General features: G+C 34.7%; 1 protein-coding gene across 3 annotated transcripts in view; it reads right to left on the reverse strand.

Annotated features, from left to right (window-relative positions):
• The window catches only part of LOC149803049 (RING finger protein unkempt-like), an 83006-nt gene that overhangs the window by 53595 nt on the left and 10217 nt on the right, over positions 1-19194 (reverse strand). For all 3 annotated transcript variants that reach the window (XM_089952607.1, XM_089952606.1, XM_089952605.1), the window contains exons 3-6: positions 14328-14614; positions 6554-6689; positions 5781-5898; positions 103-187 (exon numbers count right to left, since the gene is read on the reverse strand). In XM_089952607.1, coding sequence (XP_089808733.1) covers positions 103-187; positions 5781-5898; positions 6554-6689; positions 14328-14614 — 626 coding nt within the window. The remainder of the gene's footprint in view (positions 1-102; positions 188-5780; positions 5899-6553; positions 6690-14327; positions 14615-19194) is intronic.

Genomic DNA, 19194 nt, shown 5'->3' on the forward strand with positions numbered 1-19194 from the left:
TGTAATGTGTACAAAGAAGGCACATATGTCTTTAGCATTGATAAACGGGTTTTTGATATATAAATGTGCAAGTGTGCAGGAACTATTATTTAATTAACTTACGTTCTACATGTGCAAATGCACAAAATGCACCTCTTGGGCAGTAATTGGTCTGCACCATATCATTGCATTTTGTTGATTTGTAGATCTGAAATAATATTTAAAAAAGAAATAAATACACACATATTAAAATTTTCAAAATACATGATAATATAAAGATTTTGGCAAAAATATTTGAATTTTGTCCTTTGATAGTATATTTGCATACGTCTGACACATATCAGTTGTGTCCCAGAAGGGAACACCAAATAAATTCCAAGGGATTTACTTATAGAGAGATATATTCACAATTACAGCTGAGTATTTTTATATTTTTCTTGTTTTAACTGCACTTGTAACACAATACTGGCTATATCAAGCCAAGAACATTGGAACTAAATGCTTTTTCCAAGGTCACACTGAGGCAGCTGACCTTGGTTTGTTGGGCAGGTGTCAAACTCACCCAGCTAGCCGGGCACACAATATGCATTTACAAAGTATTCTTTTGGTGCTCTTTTTTCACATTATAATCCATTTGTAAAGTACAGCAACTTAAGACGAAATTGCAATGTGTCCTTACTTATGTAAAGACTCTGACCAAAAGTAATCTATGGACCTGTACTTTGTTTAATACTGCTAGAGGCCACTACCCACTGGATCATTAATTTCAGTATATAGTACTAATGGCTGGTAACAATTTTTAAACAAAAGCCATTTTGAGATGATCCCACTTATTTAACAACACATATTGAAAGTAAACTATGATTCTGCAATTTCATGTCATACACTATCTATACTTTATTTCCATGATAACATACAAACGCAGAATACAGGAATTAAAATTATCAAAATAAACTGAAAGTGTTGAGAACTATATCACTGAACTGAAAAGTTTTGTTGACAAACAGATGCACATGAGGTGGGTGGATAACAGATCGTAAATTGGAAAACATACAGTCCGTGCAGATATGATGGTAGTGCAAAGACTAAGTCAATAGCTGAATGATGGGTGGAAGGTTGTTCAAGTTTCTGAACAGATCCTGTACATGTCTGTTTGATTTACCACCCTAAGCTTAAGCCACAACCAGATTATAAGGTCTGAAATCCATGGAAAGGTAAATCTGGCCAGCATCACTTTGGCATAATCCAGAAACCATACAAACTGACTGGAGCATTAAATGTTGATTACTGTAATCTACTTTTGACAGCGATTAGTAGTACCCTCCAAGATGAAGGTCCAAGACTGTATATGTATGTATAAAAAGAAAAGTGAGGTAAATATAAGAGGAGTATTTTCACCTGTCAGGTCGAGTTAATTTGGGAAAACCTTTTTTCTTAGGTTTCAGTGACACTGACCTTTGACCCCAAAACTGACAGGCACCTTTGTCTCAAATCCAATACAGTCATAAATGTGGTCATGGTTCGTGGTAATTTTGGTTTGATTTAGTGTTTTAGCACAGCAATGCAAAGATTATTTAGTGCCAAGGCAAATGGTGTCAAGTGGGCCCAGGAACACACCACTGTGGCTACCCCAATGGTAGGATCTGAACCCAATCTCTTTTGGTCACGAGTCTTGCACTTGAATCTGCATCATAATGCAGCTCCTGCATCCATTAACTGCATCTTATGACATTCAGGAAAGCACACTGGGCCCTTTTTATGTCCCCAAACACATAAGGGGTGATTTGCAGCACAGGACAGGAGTTCATCTGTAGAAACATTTTTCCTTCTTGGAGTCAATCTGACCAAGATCTTTGACCTTTCAAAAAATCAACAGATTCTTCCTTGTTCCATATGCAAGCCATCTACAAGTGCAATAAGTGTCTTCCTTGTAAGAAAGCTACAATGTCTGGTCAAAGCTAATGATAATGAACTCAAGATATTGTGACCGCTTGAGCTAAACATTATTGATGTCCTTCCCATTTTAAATACAAGCTATTTACAAATACAGGTAAAAGTACCTTGCATACAAGTAAAGTTAATATAAGGAAGGTTTTCCTTCCTTCAGGTCATGTGACCATGACCTTTCTTTTGCTGAAAATAAAATAGGCTTCCTTCTTGCTCCATAGGAAAGCTACTTGCAAATGATGGTAATAATAATGGAAAAGTGATCCCTATGTCTCACCATGGTTTTGCTGGTAATACAATAAAACCATGGAAACACACACATTTAGGAAGTACACAAATTATTTTATGTCCACTCAGATGGATGCCCCTTACCTCCATCATGTTGCCTCTACCTGGTATCATATATACCTGCTTACAAGAAAAGTCCAACAGCAAACTTGAGAGATACAGATTTGATGTATCATAATGTGCCAACAAATCTGGATCTATGCAGTTTGGATCTCACGCATGACTGAACTTTTCTGAGATTTTAATGATATAAACCCATATCCAAAGTCTGACAGAAACCTGATCAGAAATATGGGCCCCAAAATGCTAGTAAGCAATTATTAATTAATGTACGATGCATGATGGATGTAGGGCAGTACTATGTCAATAAGCTCACTTGCCCTTATGGTTAGGTGAACTATATATTTCAGAAAACTTTAGGAGGATAAAACCCTCTGAATAAATGTAAACACTGAGTCAAATAAGGTAAATGATGAAAGGTTAATACGTCAAGATTATTTAAAAGGTATATGAAATAAAAGATTAAAGGTAAACAAGTGGTCACAGTGGGTCAGACATCACTCACCTGGCTGACATTGCTCAATACCCAAAAATACAAGATAAATTGGCCAAAAAACCAGATCAGTAGGATGCTTTCTTTTCTGCAGAAAGCTCTTCCAATGTTATTAGCCATATGTTATGAAAACAACTGTTTTAAGTTTTCTGTAGATTTCTGTTTTAACCTCCATCCATATTTGATGGCAGTTCAACAGTTGTCAAATACTGTTAAGCCATTTATTTGAGATAAAGACATATAATACCCATAATGTTGGATGGAAGATCAACCTAATTTCTATAAATATTAATGACCTTCAAGTTAGGATGCTTTCTGTTGTCTCTGATCAAATCTATTTTATGTTTTTTCTATTGAATGTAGCAGCAGCACTATCTGATAGTGAATTGACATCATCAAAATCAAAAGACCTTCATGTTAAAAATGCTGTTGGTCACATTTGATCAAATTCTGTCCAGTGGTTTTGGAAAAGACATTCAAAAGATTTTCTAACGGTAGTAATGGTGGTCATGTTTAAAAAACAAATCAGCATCATTTGCATATATTGAAAGCCCTTCATACCAAAATGTTTTTTTTGGGTGAAATATTGTCAAATTCTGATTAGCAGTTTTTCAGAAGTCAATTAATGTGTTGCTTTAGTTGTGATTAACTGGCCATATTTGATAGTGGATCATCAGTATCTGTAAAATCTTGAAAGACCTTTCTGTCTGTACACTTTTTTTTCGAAATTTAGTCAAATTCTCTTCAGTTGTTTAAAGTTGTTTATAATTTTAGTAACCCAGGCCATATTTGATGGCTGGGTTCAAGTCTAGGATTCGGCCAATGTGGGTATGTGAGAAAGCTTGCCAGTAGCTTCTCGCGGGTCGGTGGTTCTTCCAGGGGTTTTCCCAGGTTCTTCCTCCACCATTAATACTGGCCGCCATGCATAGCCTATCGTGTGCTGAAAAATGGCATTATACCCCACAACAACAACAACATATTTGATGGCAGTTTGGTATTATTTTAACAAAATTTTAAACACCTTCAAGTCCTGTCAAATTCTCTTAAGCACTGTTCAACATAGAGACACCAGAGTTGTTTTTTTCCCTCTTATTTCATCTGATGGTACAACAAACTTTAGCTTTGTACATAGAGAATTCATTGAGATATTCAATTCATAGTTTGGTATTAAGATCTCTTCCACTACTTTAAGGTTTTTGTTGTTGTTTTAGGGTTTAATGCCATTTTTCAGCACAAGATAGGCTATACATGGTGGCCAGTATAACTGGTGAAGGAAGAGCCCTGGAAAACCCACCAACCCATGAGAAGCTACTGGCATTCTTTCCCACGTACCCATGCTAGCCGAGCCTTGGACTCGAACCCACGCAGACAGGTGAGATGGCAGTGATCCGGAACAGTAAGCGCTTTAGACCACTCGGGGCCCCCTACTTTAAGGTATCCTTACAAGAATTGTGAAACCAATCATTTGATTACATGTTTAGGAACTGTTGGAGAATTTGGTGTTGCATTACCTGAAATTTGCTGGATTTTGTTAATAACTAAAAGTATTGGATTCATGGTGTTTTCAAACAGTAACTGTGACCATTTAATTTGTAAGTGTTGATATATGAGGTTAACAAAATCAATTTCACTTTAGTTAAAAAGTTTTTGTAATTTTTGCTAATTAGCCATTTTGAATTAAGTACTTTTAATAAATACAACTGATTTGAATAAAATCAGATATTTAAACTCGGTGCCATTTCAATGTCAGATATCTTATCTGGGAACATGTCTGAGCAAACTTTCAGCAGAGCTTTAACCAACCAATGCAATACTGAGCTGGAAGAATGTAAAAATAAAATTAACACTTGAGCCAAAATTGTAACTTTGAATGGAGAATGGCCCCACATAGTTAGAAATGTGCCGTCAATGTTCAATGCAGGTGAAATAATAAATAACCAGAAAAATGGCTTCCCTGATCGACTGTATCTGGTATTAAAAATGCAAATACTAACAAGTTTAAATAAACAAAATTGTTAAATTTCACATTCAACGACCTTGACCTATGATCTAGTGATCAGTAACTCAATGGGGGAAATGCTCTTTCTCAAACATAATGCAACAATGAAGTTGATAAACACTGGGTACAGGAAACTTAAGGAAAGCAGACTTGTAATGTGGAACCCAAAATAATAATTTTAGTTCCAGTGACCTTGACCTTTGATCTCTGGGTTTAAGAATCAATAAGATGGTGACTAAAAATGAAGCTGATTAAACCATATCCAGAAATCGTGACCATTCCAGCAGAAACCAATAAAATCATTACATTTTCAGTTGCTATCACCTAAACCTTTTACCATTTGGCCTCAAAATGAACTTGAAGCTGCACTTGCTTTTTATATATAAAAAAAGCATTTTGAACCCCAATGACACTTGCTTTTTATATATAAAAAAAGCATTTTGAACCCCAATGACACTGACATTGTATACAGCAACCCACAAATCAACAAACTTCTGATTTTACCATTGCCAAGGTTTAAGAAAAAAAAACCACTGCAAACTTAACGTTGCAGAAAACCACCTTGCCAATGGACAGTCATTGCTTTTGATGTATCTACCCACTCCACCAAGCATTACTTGTTTGTGAGGTTGAAAAGGGTGCTAGAAGGAATTTTAAGTTGTTTGATTGATAAGGGAGACTGTATTGCCATGCTCACAAATGAAAACCTACATAAAATTCATATTTTAGGTATAACCACAAAAGCGTAATAATAATTTTCATGGATGGAGTTAACTCTGACAAAATGAAAAATTAGATTATTTGTCATTAAAAGTTTACATGAAACAAATAACTCTTTTTATTAAAAACGAATTCTATAAGCTGCAGCTGGGTATGGAATGTATGAGATCTTGGTCTGGCATGGTACGGCAGATTTGGAATATCTGAGTGATGATCAGACTGCATACTATTCACGACTTTGTTGACATTCAAATCTATACAGTGTAAACAACTATAGCTATGATGCTGAAGTACCTCTGGATGAAACTGCTGTTCTGTCCGAGTGTGACAGTAGGTACAGTTATCTCCATTTTCACACTGTGTCGGATCTCCCCAGTCATCACCATGCTTCACATTTGGACAAGGTGTAGATCTGAAATTGACAAAGAGAAATATAACACTGAAAATTTCTGCTTTATTTCCAATTTGGCTTCACTTTTAGTCCTCTTCTTCGTCAGAATACACATTTTCCAGTTCCCAACCCCCAAAGACCATTTATCCACAGAAGTAGGTCATCTTTCATTGATATTTATAACAGAAATGCATTCTATGAAAAATCTGATATCTTATAAAAGTTTTTATGTCCAAAAAATGACATCATTATTATTGAATGCCTATGCCAAATATGTTTTTGTATCTTTAGCAAAATGTAAAATATACAGAAGAATTATTTTAACTGAAGCTTGACCCAAATGATTACCAACAACTCTGTCTGGGAAGGAAACAACTTAATCATATGGGAAACAAAAAGCTGAGCTGCACTGAAAAAAATTGATAGATATATAATAATAACTTGCAATATTTCTGAATATACATCAACTCATACAACTCTAAAAAAATAGATGGCAAGTAATGGTTAACAGCTTACTGAAGGTTATCTAAACAAGTTACAAAAATATAATGAGAATTACCAAATGTTATTATAAAACACCACTTAAAGAACTTTTCTTTCAAAGCACCCCAGCCATCATCACCTCCTATTTAATGAGGTTTTACTTTGTTAAACTTTCGTGTAAGTCAGTTCTTACCTATACTTGTTCAATTTTGGGCTTCTTCTTCTATCTCGGGAGTTGTGAAACTGAGGGCAGGCATAACCTTGCCTACACAATCGAGGCGGTCTCTTACATTGCTCTGTTTTGTAGTTTGCAAGCACATAGTTGGTATCTGTGCAAGAAATGAAATAAAAAAATTAAAAAAAAGTTAGTTATAATGCAGATTCACTCTTTCGACTTGTGAGTTTAAAACTGAGCACAGGCGTAAATCTGCCTACATAATGCTGATGGTCTTTAACAAAACCCTGTCTTGCAGTCTCCTTGCATGTAATTTGACTCAGTACAAGAAATGAAATGCAAAGAACTTCATTTAATACATTATTTGCCATTGTAAGGGAGGCAACTGCTAATAAGAGCCCACTTTGGCCACACACAATGTCAAATCTGTACTTTTGGTGAAGTGACATGATCATTGTATTATATCATCAATATAACATGACATTTATAATAGGAGTGTGAAGTGTAATAAACTCTTGGAGAGAGACCAGGTGTAAAATGAAGTTGTCATAACTTGTTTTTCTTCATTAAAAAAAATGATAAAAAACGATTTGTATGCAATTTTATTAAGACAATAATGGTTCTTCTAAAGTATACAAGAGAAGTCAACAAAAAGTATAAAAGATTGTTTGGGATTTTTAATTTACAGCCTGCTGTAACAAGCTTTATGTTGTGGAAAACCGGTGTTAACTTAAAAACTATGTCACAGTGAAAAAGCCAACTCACCAAAAATGCCTTTTTGTATATTTGAAAAGAGTTTAAAATCTTCATACAGTAACTGCACAAATCTGAATTTTAAATACTGATTCAGCTTTTTTTAAAATGGAAAATTAGGCACATTTTTTTGCAAAAATGTCAGTCTAATTACCCTTATCTACTAGGAGTAATGGAAGAAAACGCACACCAACCCATCTATTTTGCAGTGCCTCACCATTTCAAGAGTAATTATCCTTAAATGTGGCCACTATGTTATAAACTAATATGAATTACACTTACTATGTCATTTGGGTATGAACAAGTTGTTACCTTATTATGATATGAACAATGTATTTACTGCCTGATATGACCAAGGTATTCAGAATTAATATGTAAATATGTAAACGGATAATAATAGTGCTTTGCCAAAAACTGTCAATCATTCATGCAAAACTATTACTACTATTTACACAAGATATTTTGTGACTTAAAGTGGTTATCTTAAGCAATGAGACAGTTAATGTCTGATACGCTGCTTTGTAAGTGTCTCTTACAAAGTAAATTAAACAATAACAATGCTTCTGTTTACATGTTCTAACATTATCTGTCCAACATCTCTAGGAATTTCAGAATTCTACTACTGAATAGTTATGGGGATTCCCTTTCTTTGACCTATATGCCAAATATAGATCAGGGGATTCCCTTTCTTTGACCTATATGCCCAAATAACAGATTATGTTGTCTCAACCTTTCTGAAACACTAGTCAGTTCATTTAATTGATTTAAAATATCCAACAACAACAGTACCATTATAGACTTGCTCAGTGTTTGGAACTAATTATGCAAGGATGGCTGGAAATTAACCAGTAAGTCTCAATGACCTTCAGCTCTGGTTAAAGTGGCCTTGACTTAAACTTACTGTGGAGAAACCATTATTTCCTTATGAAACTTACTATGACCACTGACCATTAGATTCCAAGATCTAACATGTTCTAGAACAAAAGTTATTGTGCAAAACAATTTCTCCTTTGTGCCTCAATGACTTTTGACCTTTCCAACCCAAAATCAATAGACTTCTTTAATTCCGTAAGTGAAATCCCTCTGACCATGATACTAAAGCTATTGTGAATTTTTTTCTTTCAGGCAAAGAGATCTTGTCTTTTGACCCCTAAAAGTCAAAAAGCTTCTTTCTTACCAAATGTGCAAGTCATCCAAAAGTTTCCATGATGGTTCTATGTAACAAGTTTACAAATGAAAGTTTTCAGCAGAAACCAATTCTTTCCTTCCTTTCTTTCAGTGACCTTGACCTCCCAAATTAACAGGCTTCTTCCTTATCGTAAGTGCAAGCCACCCACAAAATCTGGTCCAAGTCCATGATTTAGAACTATATTATTCTGTGGAAACCATGTTTTCTTTTATATTTTATACTGGCCATATCGCAAGAGTATGTCATCCACAAACTGTGGAAACTGTAGATGATGAAGAACCAATGTTATTGTGCAAAATCTATTTTTCTTCTTTCAGTCACAATGGCTTTGACTGTTGGACTCCAAATCTACAAGATTCTTCCTTATGCCATGAGCAAGCCATCCACAAAGTTTGGTACTGTAACTGTTGATGGTGTACAACTTATTGTGAGGAAATGAAATTAGTTATAGGCACATGGTAGGAGAGATATGTGAAGTAAAAGAATCTAGAGTGTTTTAATCTCTTACCATCATCTACTGTCCATTAAAATCTGCATAAATGTAACTAAAATTAGTCACAAATTAAAAAAAAAAGATACAACAGACTGAATTAATTGTAATTTTCCTGATAGGAAAGTAGTAGTGTATTTCAGCATCAGGTAGAAGAGTATGAAGCCAGTCTGAAATATTACTAACAGAATCAACAAACTGATTTCAATTTGTGCAGTCCTCTATCAAAACTTATATGAAACTACTATGAAACTAAATTTCATTCCTATACTTAAAAATTCATAACCATATATAAAACACAAGAAATAAGCATGTTATTTTTTAAATTAAAAATATTATTATCCACTGAAACCAATTCCCAGATATGCGACAGGGTGTAGGTATAAGAACATACACTATCTATAATGGTCGTATTAAACAAAACTTTTGAAATGAGCCCCCCTCCAAAAAAAAAAAAGTGCAATTCTGGTCGGATGTCTATCCCTATTTTTGCAGACCCTAGCACTTTTTCACTCCAGGGCAAAAAATTGTTTTTAAATAAAAAATATAGAAGATTCCTGAAATAAATTTATTCACCTTGTTTAGCCCAATATTTGATGTATCTAGTACATTATATATATATATATATGTACATTATATATATGTCCCCCTCCAAAAAAATCCTACCAACCTAACCTAAATTTAAACAAGTGTAATAGCAAACACACATGGGGGGGGGGGGCCTGAAAACTCGGACTTGAACAGTTTTCTTTTAAAAAAGGGTGACATCATCTGTATAGTTTTTAAAAAAATTAAAACATCAGACATACAGAAAATTTACCAAGCACATATTCCATATATGATACAAATCAATTCAAAATGTGTTATCCAAATTGGTAACAAGCCCAGTCAATTTTTCAAACTCATCTGAAATATTCATTTTTTCAAACTCATCTGAAATTGTATACAAAGACATGCTTTCAATGATCAAAGTTGACTGATGCCACTTTACAGTTACTTAAACTTATTCTCAGGCCACAAATTAGATCAGAATTTCCTGATCCAATCATTGCAGAAAATATGGTACAAGGTCAAGCTCACCAACCTGATGAATTGCTAACTTTTTTCATATTCTTTACAACGGCTCATCCATAATAAAATTGTTAAAAAAGGTCAGTATATAAAGATACATCTTTGCCACTGCTGAGCTTAGGACATTGTGTTTTCTATGACAATATGGTTAGTCTTGCACCACGTTGTGAAGGGACAATTGCAACAAACATACCCAAGATGCATATCTGAGTGTGATACATTACATCACACTGTGAGAATAGGCAATCAAAATATTCCTTTACTGGAATCCCAGACCCATCAAATGAAAAGAACATGAACCTCATGAAATATTACAGTGACACAGAGAAACCATTAACACAACATCCATTCAACAGCTTGAACCAAATAGGAAGAAGCCAATAATTTACAAACATGAAAATAAGATAAGGGAAAATGAGACACCCAAAAAGGTTGCACAAATAAATATGCATGAAATGACCTTGTTCATCATAGTGAAACTTACTATGGCCACTGACCTTTAGATCCCAAGATCTTAATGGCCTTTTTATAAATACCTTAAATGTCAGTCATGCACAAAGTTTGGTCTAACTTGTTCTAGAACAAATGTTATTGTGCAAAACAATTTCTCCTTTGTGGCTCAATGACTTCTGATCTTTCCAACCCAAAATCAATAGACTTCTTTAATTCCATAAGTGAAATCCCTCTCACCACAATACTAAAGCTACATGTATTGTGATTTTTTTTCTTTCAGGCAAACAGATCTTGTCTTTTGACTCTTAAAAGTCAAAAAGCTTCTTTCTTTCTTCTTTGACTGCAAAAGATTGCACAAACACAGTATCGCTGACTTTAATACAATGGCAGTTGTTTTTTATGCTTGCACTGACAAGTATATTGCCATGACTTGAATCAAAAGTGTGAAAAGAAGTCGATTCTCAATGATCATCTGACAGGCTAAAATGGCTTGGCCCACAGACTGGATCCCACCTATGATCTGGTTTTAGATGTTAATTTACATCTCAAGGTGTGCTTTTAAAAACTACATGTCCAGCCCATGCCCTGGAGGAAGCTGCCCATACTAGGTCTAGAATATGTTGCAAAGAAAACAAATTCATTTTTTGAACACAGGTACGCTTGATACTGAGTATTATGAACTACACAGGGTTGCTGTCTGGTCCTTAATTTCTTAATAGTGTTTGCATTTACAGTGACACTTTTCAGTAATTTAGGCCTCAGTTTGATGTGGAAGGAGATTCCCTGTCTAGAAGCTATCACACATCTTTTTGAGTCAGACCTCTAATTATTTACGAGCTAGAGAATGTCAAAATTCTGTTTTTTAAAATACGGCCAAGTAATGTTACAGCTGCTGCAGGTCATCGGTATTTTCAAGACAGAAGCATTTTTTTTTTATAACATACTGTCACATAAAAGGAAAGATGCTGGCAGACATTTCTATTAGCATGTAATTACTTTTCACAAGAACAAAATTACATCTAAAATGATTATTATGGATGTTTCAGCTGATTCTCACCAAGTTTCACACAATGCTTATAATTTATTTATAAAGCAGATAATGTAGAGACAACAGCTAAATGGTCAAAATCTAGTTGGGGTAATGACCCAGAAATGTTCCAAATCTTTAGCTCTCTAGAATGGAGGTTTGACCAAAAGGGATCATTTAGAAAGTACTTTGCTGGAAATTGGAATTGTTGGAATTCTTTCAAATGCAAGTTATCGACATCTGTTTGGTGAAAAGTAAGATTACATTCTTACATAAATGTATGCTGGCATATTTACTTTGGCATGCCAATGTAATAATCAAGATATACAATCCTAAAAATACTAGTGATTTAGTCACAGGGACGACTGCTTGCAAAAAAAAATTTGAGCCCTGCAGTGGGAAAGCTATCTGACAGTGTCTATAATCAAGCTATACAGAAATTTTGCATACAAAAAGGAAGAATGTATGCATGCATCAGGGTTTAATGGCACATTAGCATATCACTGGCTATAAGATGGAAGTTAAAATTAAGTCATACAAATATAAAGAACTGTAAAAAAAAACAAAAAAACAAAAAAAAATAAATAAAAAAAATAAAGCTTTCCAAACATAAAATTACAACAAGATAAAAGGCAGTGTTGCACCTAGGATTCTGTGGGCAGGGGACAATGTGTTCACCTATGGACAAAATATTGCTGGGCACCCAAGATCCCATATTAAGGTGCAACACTTAAAGCTGAAAGACAAAGTAACAAGTTAACATTATAAAGAGAGGTATGTAAGATTAAAGAGGTACAGAACATTACATTTGTAAAGTAATGGGTCAGAATGTTATATAAACTTTATTCCCTCAAAAAGTCTTTTCTTTCATCATCAAATTTTATTAACTCAGTTCACATTGAAATACTTCTGACTCACAGGGTCGATGCAGATAAACTTGTTAAGAAGGCATTCCGTTGTCAGAGCATGCACTCACGTTGAGATTCCCTATGTCCCTTTGCCACAGAGTCACGTGTAGTTCAGGTAAATACAGAGGTATTCCAATTCAGATATTAGCAATACTGAACAGTTTGATCTAAGTGATAAAGAAGACGCTCATGAATCAATCTTACAAACTGGTTCAGGTATTAATGTCAGTCTAATTTCTACATCAGATACATGTATAAACAATTCGAATCAGTCAATGAGGAGGCCATGATATAACATTTCCAAGTTCGATGTTTATCATGTTGATTCTCATGATGACACAACTGTTGAGCTTGGACCACAAAGCAAACAAAAAGATTTCTCCTGTTTTCAAGGGAAATGTTAAAATATGTTTGAGCAAAGGATTTTTTTTTACTTGGCTGAAAACAGTGCCAAGTACATTTATGTGTGGATAATGTTTTGAGAAGTAGCACTCTCAACATTGTAATTGGAGAATGTGCATTTCATTCATAGTTTATATATAAATATGCAAATAGGGCATTTCTTAGGTGGCATTCAAGACAACTTACATAACTGGAAAATATCCTGTATGATGGGACAAAGGAGTATGTGAAGTGGAAATATACCAATAAAATCAACTTAATAAAGGTAAGCAGTTTTTTCCCCATTGAAACCAAGCAATAAATAATGAAATAACAAAATGTAACCATATTTTTAAGGTCAGCTTATGTGGTCAGCCTAATAATGCTCTAGTATTCAGTTGAGCAACCAGTCTCAGCAGCTGTACAATAGTTGTAGTAGTTAAAGGGTTAAATAATAGCTTACAAGACACTTTACTCTGCATTTTGATACAAGTTTGTAACATGAAAGGTTAAACTTTGATACAACTTATATATGGAGCCATGATAATGCCATAAAACCAGTCTCAACAGCTGATATGATAACACCTTACAGCAGGGAAGCTGTACAACAGCTGTAGTAGATAACAGGTTAAATACTATTTTAAATCAGCACAGAGAACCTTCCATTCTGAAACAAGTGAATGCAGGGAAGCTTTGGCTGCTTGATCTTCCTTTCAACACCATTTCATTCTCTCATAAAGTATCAGGTGCATTTAAAAAGGTCAAATAATTTTTTTAAATATTCAAGTCGATTAAATTTCTTTTTTCTGGCAGGTGGGAGAAGACCCTTTTTCTCCTTGTTATGCATTCCCAGCAACTACAGGTAGAGTGAAAATGGCTTTATGAAATCAGTCATGGGAACTGTCTGAAGATATATCGTCCTTTAATTCAAGTTTTAAACTATGAATGTGAATTTGTAACTAAATACAATTTTGTAGTCTTTTAAGACAAGTTTTCTCTCAAACAGTGTGGTCTTTAGCACAGATCTGATGTCTTCTCCTTTGTGAATATTTTCAGAGCAAGTGATTATTTGCAATACCCTATTTCACTGTCTGAATTGTAGACTTGACCTAGTGTTCTGGTAGATCCATGGAGTTCTGGGCACAAGACTTGAATCCTGAGAATAGCAATTGAATATGCCCACTTTTGCTCAATAGATAATATTAAATATGTATAAAAACAGACAAACAAGCAAAAAAATTAACTTGGCATACTTAAATTCACAATGTACCTCCTGAAATTCAGTTTTCTTGACAAATTATGACAACCTCTAAATTCTCTTCTGATGTTTAATGAATTTAGAATAAACTTGTCTTAGTGGATACAAGCTTACAAAGGACAATGTTTATGAATTAATATTTCTCTATTTAACCAACATATTCAACATTTATTTAAAGGACACATGTACACAAGGAAAAAATAGTTTTTTTTTCTTTAGTGTCCTTTATATACAAGTTTTGCTATACATGTACTAAACTTACCATTCCACCGCGGATCCTCAGTTAGCATTCTTTCTCTCTCTATGCTACTGCCATTTGGTGTTCCTGGGCTACTTGAGGACTTGTCTGATGTCTCAACCGCCTGCAACTCGCGTATATCATACACGGGGGGCCGCAAGTCCAGTGCACCATGAGCAAATGCACAATGAGGGCCATTTTTCACACAATGTCCTTTAGTATCCGTTTCATATACACAGGTTCCAGTCTTGTAGTATCGTAAATGATAGCGTCGCTCAGTATCCCCTGCTGTTCTGTGGAGAAAAGGACATCTGAAAGGAGAAAACAGAAACAAGTAAATGAGATGCCTAAAAATGATTAAAATCAAGATCTACCTGTCAATATGTAGATATGATAGGCATCAATATAATTTAACCCTTTACCTCATAGAGCATAGTGACAAAGTGCAGCTCACTATAAACAGAACACCTGTTACCTAGTCAACCACATACGCATAGCCTGCTTGTGAACTGTTAAGCAGTGTAGTGTATCTTACGTTTAACAGCAATTTTAACCATTTTACATTTTTGGTACACATCTACTATATGTGGAACAATTTAAGAGTAAAGTCAGATTGTTATAGCTGTGTAATTATTTATCACGGAAGAATTTGTTATGTGCTTTAAAATCTGGAGAGAACTCGTTCACCGTCATGTCAGTGAGGCCGTGTGACCAACCGTAGCTGCCATTTCTCATACTCGAAATTTACAAGTTTTTCGTCTGTGTCTACATCACTAAGTCATCTAAATTTGATAATTTATAAAAACTAATTGCAGCCTATATCAATATCAGAGCCTTTACCTTGGTTATTGAATCTTTCATAGTTGTGATTCTAATCACGAAAACTTCTTAAGTACTGAATGAAATCCACGACTGCCATTTTGGAGAGTGGAGATTACGACCCAGTTACTTTAAATAGCAGATATCGACCAGTACATAAACAGTGACCACGTGATCTGACGAAATTGTCATTCGCAGAAATGAATGTAGTATCTAATAAGGGGTTTTCCCTGATGGTGGCGCTATGAAAACTGGCTTAAAATGGTTGATGTTTACAGCCGACGTCAAAAGGCGTTTCCATGGGACTTTTGTAGAAGCGTCAAAAGGCGCATGCGACTTTTGTAGAGGCGTCCAAAGACGGATGTATGAGGTAAAGGGTTGAAATTCTGCAATTCCCTGTCCACTTAGTTTTGAAAGCCTATCGTACAAATTTATAGGCAATCCCAATATACATCATGATAATTGGAAGCCTATCGTACAAATTTATAGGCAATCCCAATATACATCATGATAATTGGAAGCCTATCGTACAAATTTATAGGCAATTCCAATATACATCATGATAATTGGAAGCCTATCGTACAAATTTATAGGCAATCCCAATATACATCATGATAATTGGAAGCCTATCGTACAAATTTATAGGCAATCCCAATATACATCATGATAATTGGAAGCCTATCGTACAAATTTATAGGCAATCCCAATATACATCATGATAATTGGAAGCCTATCGTACAAATTTATAGGCAATCCCAATATACATCATGATAATTGGAAGCCTATCGTACAAATTTATAGGCAATCCCAATATACATCATGATAATTGGAAGCCTATCGTACAAATTTATAGGCAATCCCAATATACATCATGATAATTGGAAAGCAGGTCACAGAAATCTTTAGGAACTTAACATATTCACTCTGTCCAAAGAAATGTGAACAAACTTATGTACTGACTTGACGAGAGGCACACTTTTTGCCTTTCCTTGAGTATCATAAAGTTATGCTTTTGTTTTCAAGGAAAAATAATCCTCATTATATGGACAGTTAAATTCCAAATAACAACCAAACAAAAAAAGCAACAGAAAATAGTCAAATGCAAACCTCATGCTCAGTCCTTAACCAGTAATAGGAGTACACACTTTCAATAGCTCTATATGATCGTCAAGTTAAATAACACAACTTAGAGATGACTAGATTCCGATTCAATTGGGACCAATACATTTTTGCAGGAAATTAAAGACCATTCAATTTCTGGTGTGTGTGTGTTTGTGTGTGTGCAGAGACCAAGATTTTCTTTCCAAACAGAAGATTTCTCTTTCTTTCATTAAAAGATAAACATTTTAGTAAAATGAAATACAGAGTAAGGTCTTTTTCCCACAAATCAGAGGCAGGCAATTGCTTAAAAGCTTTTATAATGAATCCTAACACCTCTCCCCTCACTCCACTAAGAAATTTAAAAGATCTGGCCATAAGAGAGATCAGAGTTCTGCAGATACTGATATGTACAGAAATCAAAGCAGTATCTATTGTCTACACTTAGAAAATATTTACAAGAACTGGCATTAAATGAACATGGCTGGGAATGGTCTGATTTATATTACAGTAAGCCATCTGACCGGCATATCCTATTTAACAGCACCAATAATAACCAAGCAATTAACAGCAGAAATTTTGTTAATTGTCTGCAATTTAACTTTTTTAAATTTACATGTGAAATGAACAATGACACAGGAAATTGGTTTATGACTCCAAAATTAATCTCTCCCCTACTCTTCGGTCAAGTGAAATCAGCATATGGCTGTGTTTTCAGTCTACTGTCAGATGCTAGTGTTTGCTGACAAGAGGCTGTGAAAATAAAGATGGTGTTGACATAAAACATGCATTTTTTAATTATTAATTTCCTCTTTCATTTCCAAAAACATTACATTTCAGACAGATGAAAATAGGACATTACTCTTCTAAATAAAAACAGATCACAATAGCTTTTTTTAATCACTGCAAGTATATAAAACTCTGTCTGTTTGGTAAAACTTGTGTATTCTGATTTATAACATTAAAAACTGTTTACTGGTTGGAAAAATGCTAATTTTTAAAAAAAATTTTATCACCCCAGTGTTATGTCATACATCTGTCGCGGGGCCCCGAGTGGCCAAGTGGTCTAAAGCGCTCTTCGTTACGGATCACTGCCATCTCACCTCTGTCTGCGGCGGTTCGAGTCTAAGATTCAGCCAATGTGGGCATGTGAGAAAGCTTGCCAGTAGCTTCTCGTGGGTCGGTGGTTCTTTCCGGGTTCTTCCTCCACCATTAATACTGGCCGCCATGTATAGCCCATCGTGCTGAAAAATGGCGTTAAACCCCACAACAACAACAACAACATACATCTGTCCAACCAGTTATGTGAAGATCAACAACGTGCTGTGACATAATATTTTTGATTAAATTAAATAGTAAGATGTTCATTGTTAGGTCATTTTAAATAAAGAAAACTTAAACTACTTTTTATATATTCAACATTTGACAAATTTACAAATTTATTGAAAAACCATCTATGTACACATTCACTGTTATGCGAGTAAAATTCTGAGTTATAGTTTTACTGAAACCCCGTAAAGTTGCACACAATGTTCAGTTTGCACACAGTAAACTTGCTATCCTGTTGTGAAAAACCATAATGGAACCGATCAGAGGTTGTTTACAGCTGATAAGGATGCTTGCCAAGGATGTCCGTAAAGATGTTACATGACCTTTATGTGAACTGTTAAGTCATGTGATATGTGACAAAATAAGAGAATTCTTGAAATGGGTAGCAAAAATATACTTAACTTAAACTGCAGAGAGCGACTACCGGTAAGTTACCAGAAAAATGCAAAATGTTGCCTTCTTCTGTTAGAAAAGCGAAAACGACTTCGCCATGCTATTTTTTAGACATGCAGTGACAGTAGTTTATAACTTTTGAGATGCTCCCTAGATGTGGCCAGAAATTTCTGAGTGTTGTGAAATGTATGTGGCGTTGATACCATTACATCGACAAACAAACTCTTGCAGGTTCACATGGCTGTTTTAATACCTAAATGACCATTAACCCTTTCCCAAGCAGAACATCACTGATCGATTCCTAAATTTACGACTAGTTTCCTATTTGATGATGAAAATATACCAACTTTTTTCTCTCAAAATTTCAGTATGTAATAGTAACTATTTTTAAGAACATAACTGGTGAAGAGAACTTTCTTATTTAATTTTTGTTAAAATTTAGATTTTAACTGTGATGTTTGCATCAATTTCTTTATAAAATCAGAACTTAACCCTAATGGTGGACATTGATGTGTCAATGAAATACCACTTCATTAGATGTCTCTTTTCATAAATGATTGGGCCAAAAAATTAAGGAAGATATATAATTCATCCAGAATAAATCCAGGCCTGAGAATGAGGATACATACCAACAAAATCTTTCACACTGTACTTCCTGCAGACGGAAAAGACTGCTGTGACCACAGGTACTTGTATTTGTTAGTGAAGAAGGAAAACTACTGACAACACCCAGTCCTATCCTATTTTTTGTTGTTGTTAACTTAGACAAGGTAATAAACTTGAGTGGTTTGAAATTTGCCCAAATGCTGACTGTGCCAATTTTAAGTATTCCATCAGCACCTTCATTCACTGGCTAAATATCTCAACACAAAAAGAGAAATTCCAAATGTGTTCCCCATTTACACTTTAAGGAGAGAGACTGTCAGGATTTTATCTCAAAGGAGACTCCCCGTTTGTCAAAGAAATAAGGGGAATTGGAAAAAAGAGAGGGAGGAAGAAACGTCCATAGTTCAATATTTACCAAACACTTAATATCTGTCTCTTTTCCTCCTTCTTCACTTTCTTAGAACACACCCACACACCCTGACAGCATCTCAATTTAAGTACATTACGTATCAATTAATGACTTTCGTGTTAAATTTTCTGTTGCTTTGCCAATACTTCCTGTTTGTCACGCAGAGAATAAGCTGCAATAATTTCTGATTTGTGGTTATTGTTTAAACTGGACTGGAACAAGCAATAACCACTAATA

The sequence above is a fragment of the Sinohyriopsis cumingii genome, chromosome 3 (genome assembly GCF_028554795.1).
Source record: "Sinohyriopsis cumingii isolate HCF-2022 chromosome 3, ASM2855479v2, whole genome shotgun sequence".
Classification (NCBI taxonomy): Eukaryota; Metazoa; Mollusca; class Bivalvia; order Unionida; family Unionidae; genus Sinohyriopsis; species Sinohyriopsis cumingii.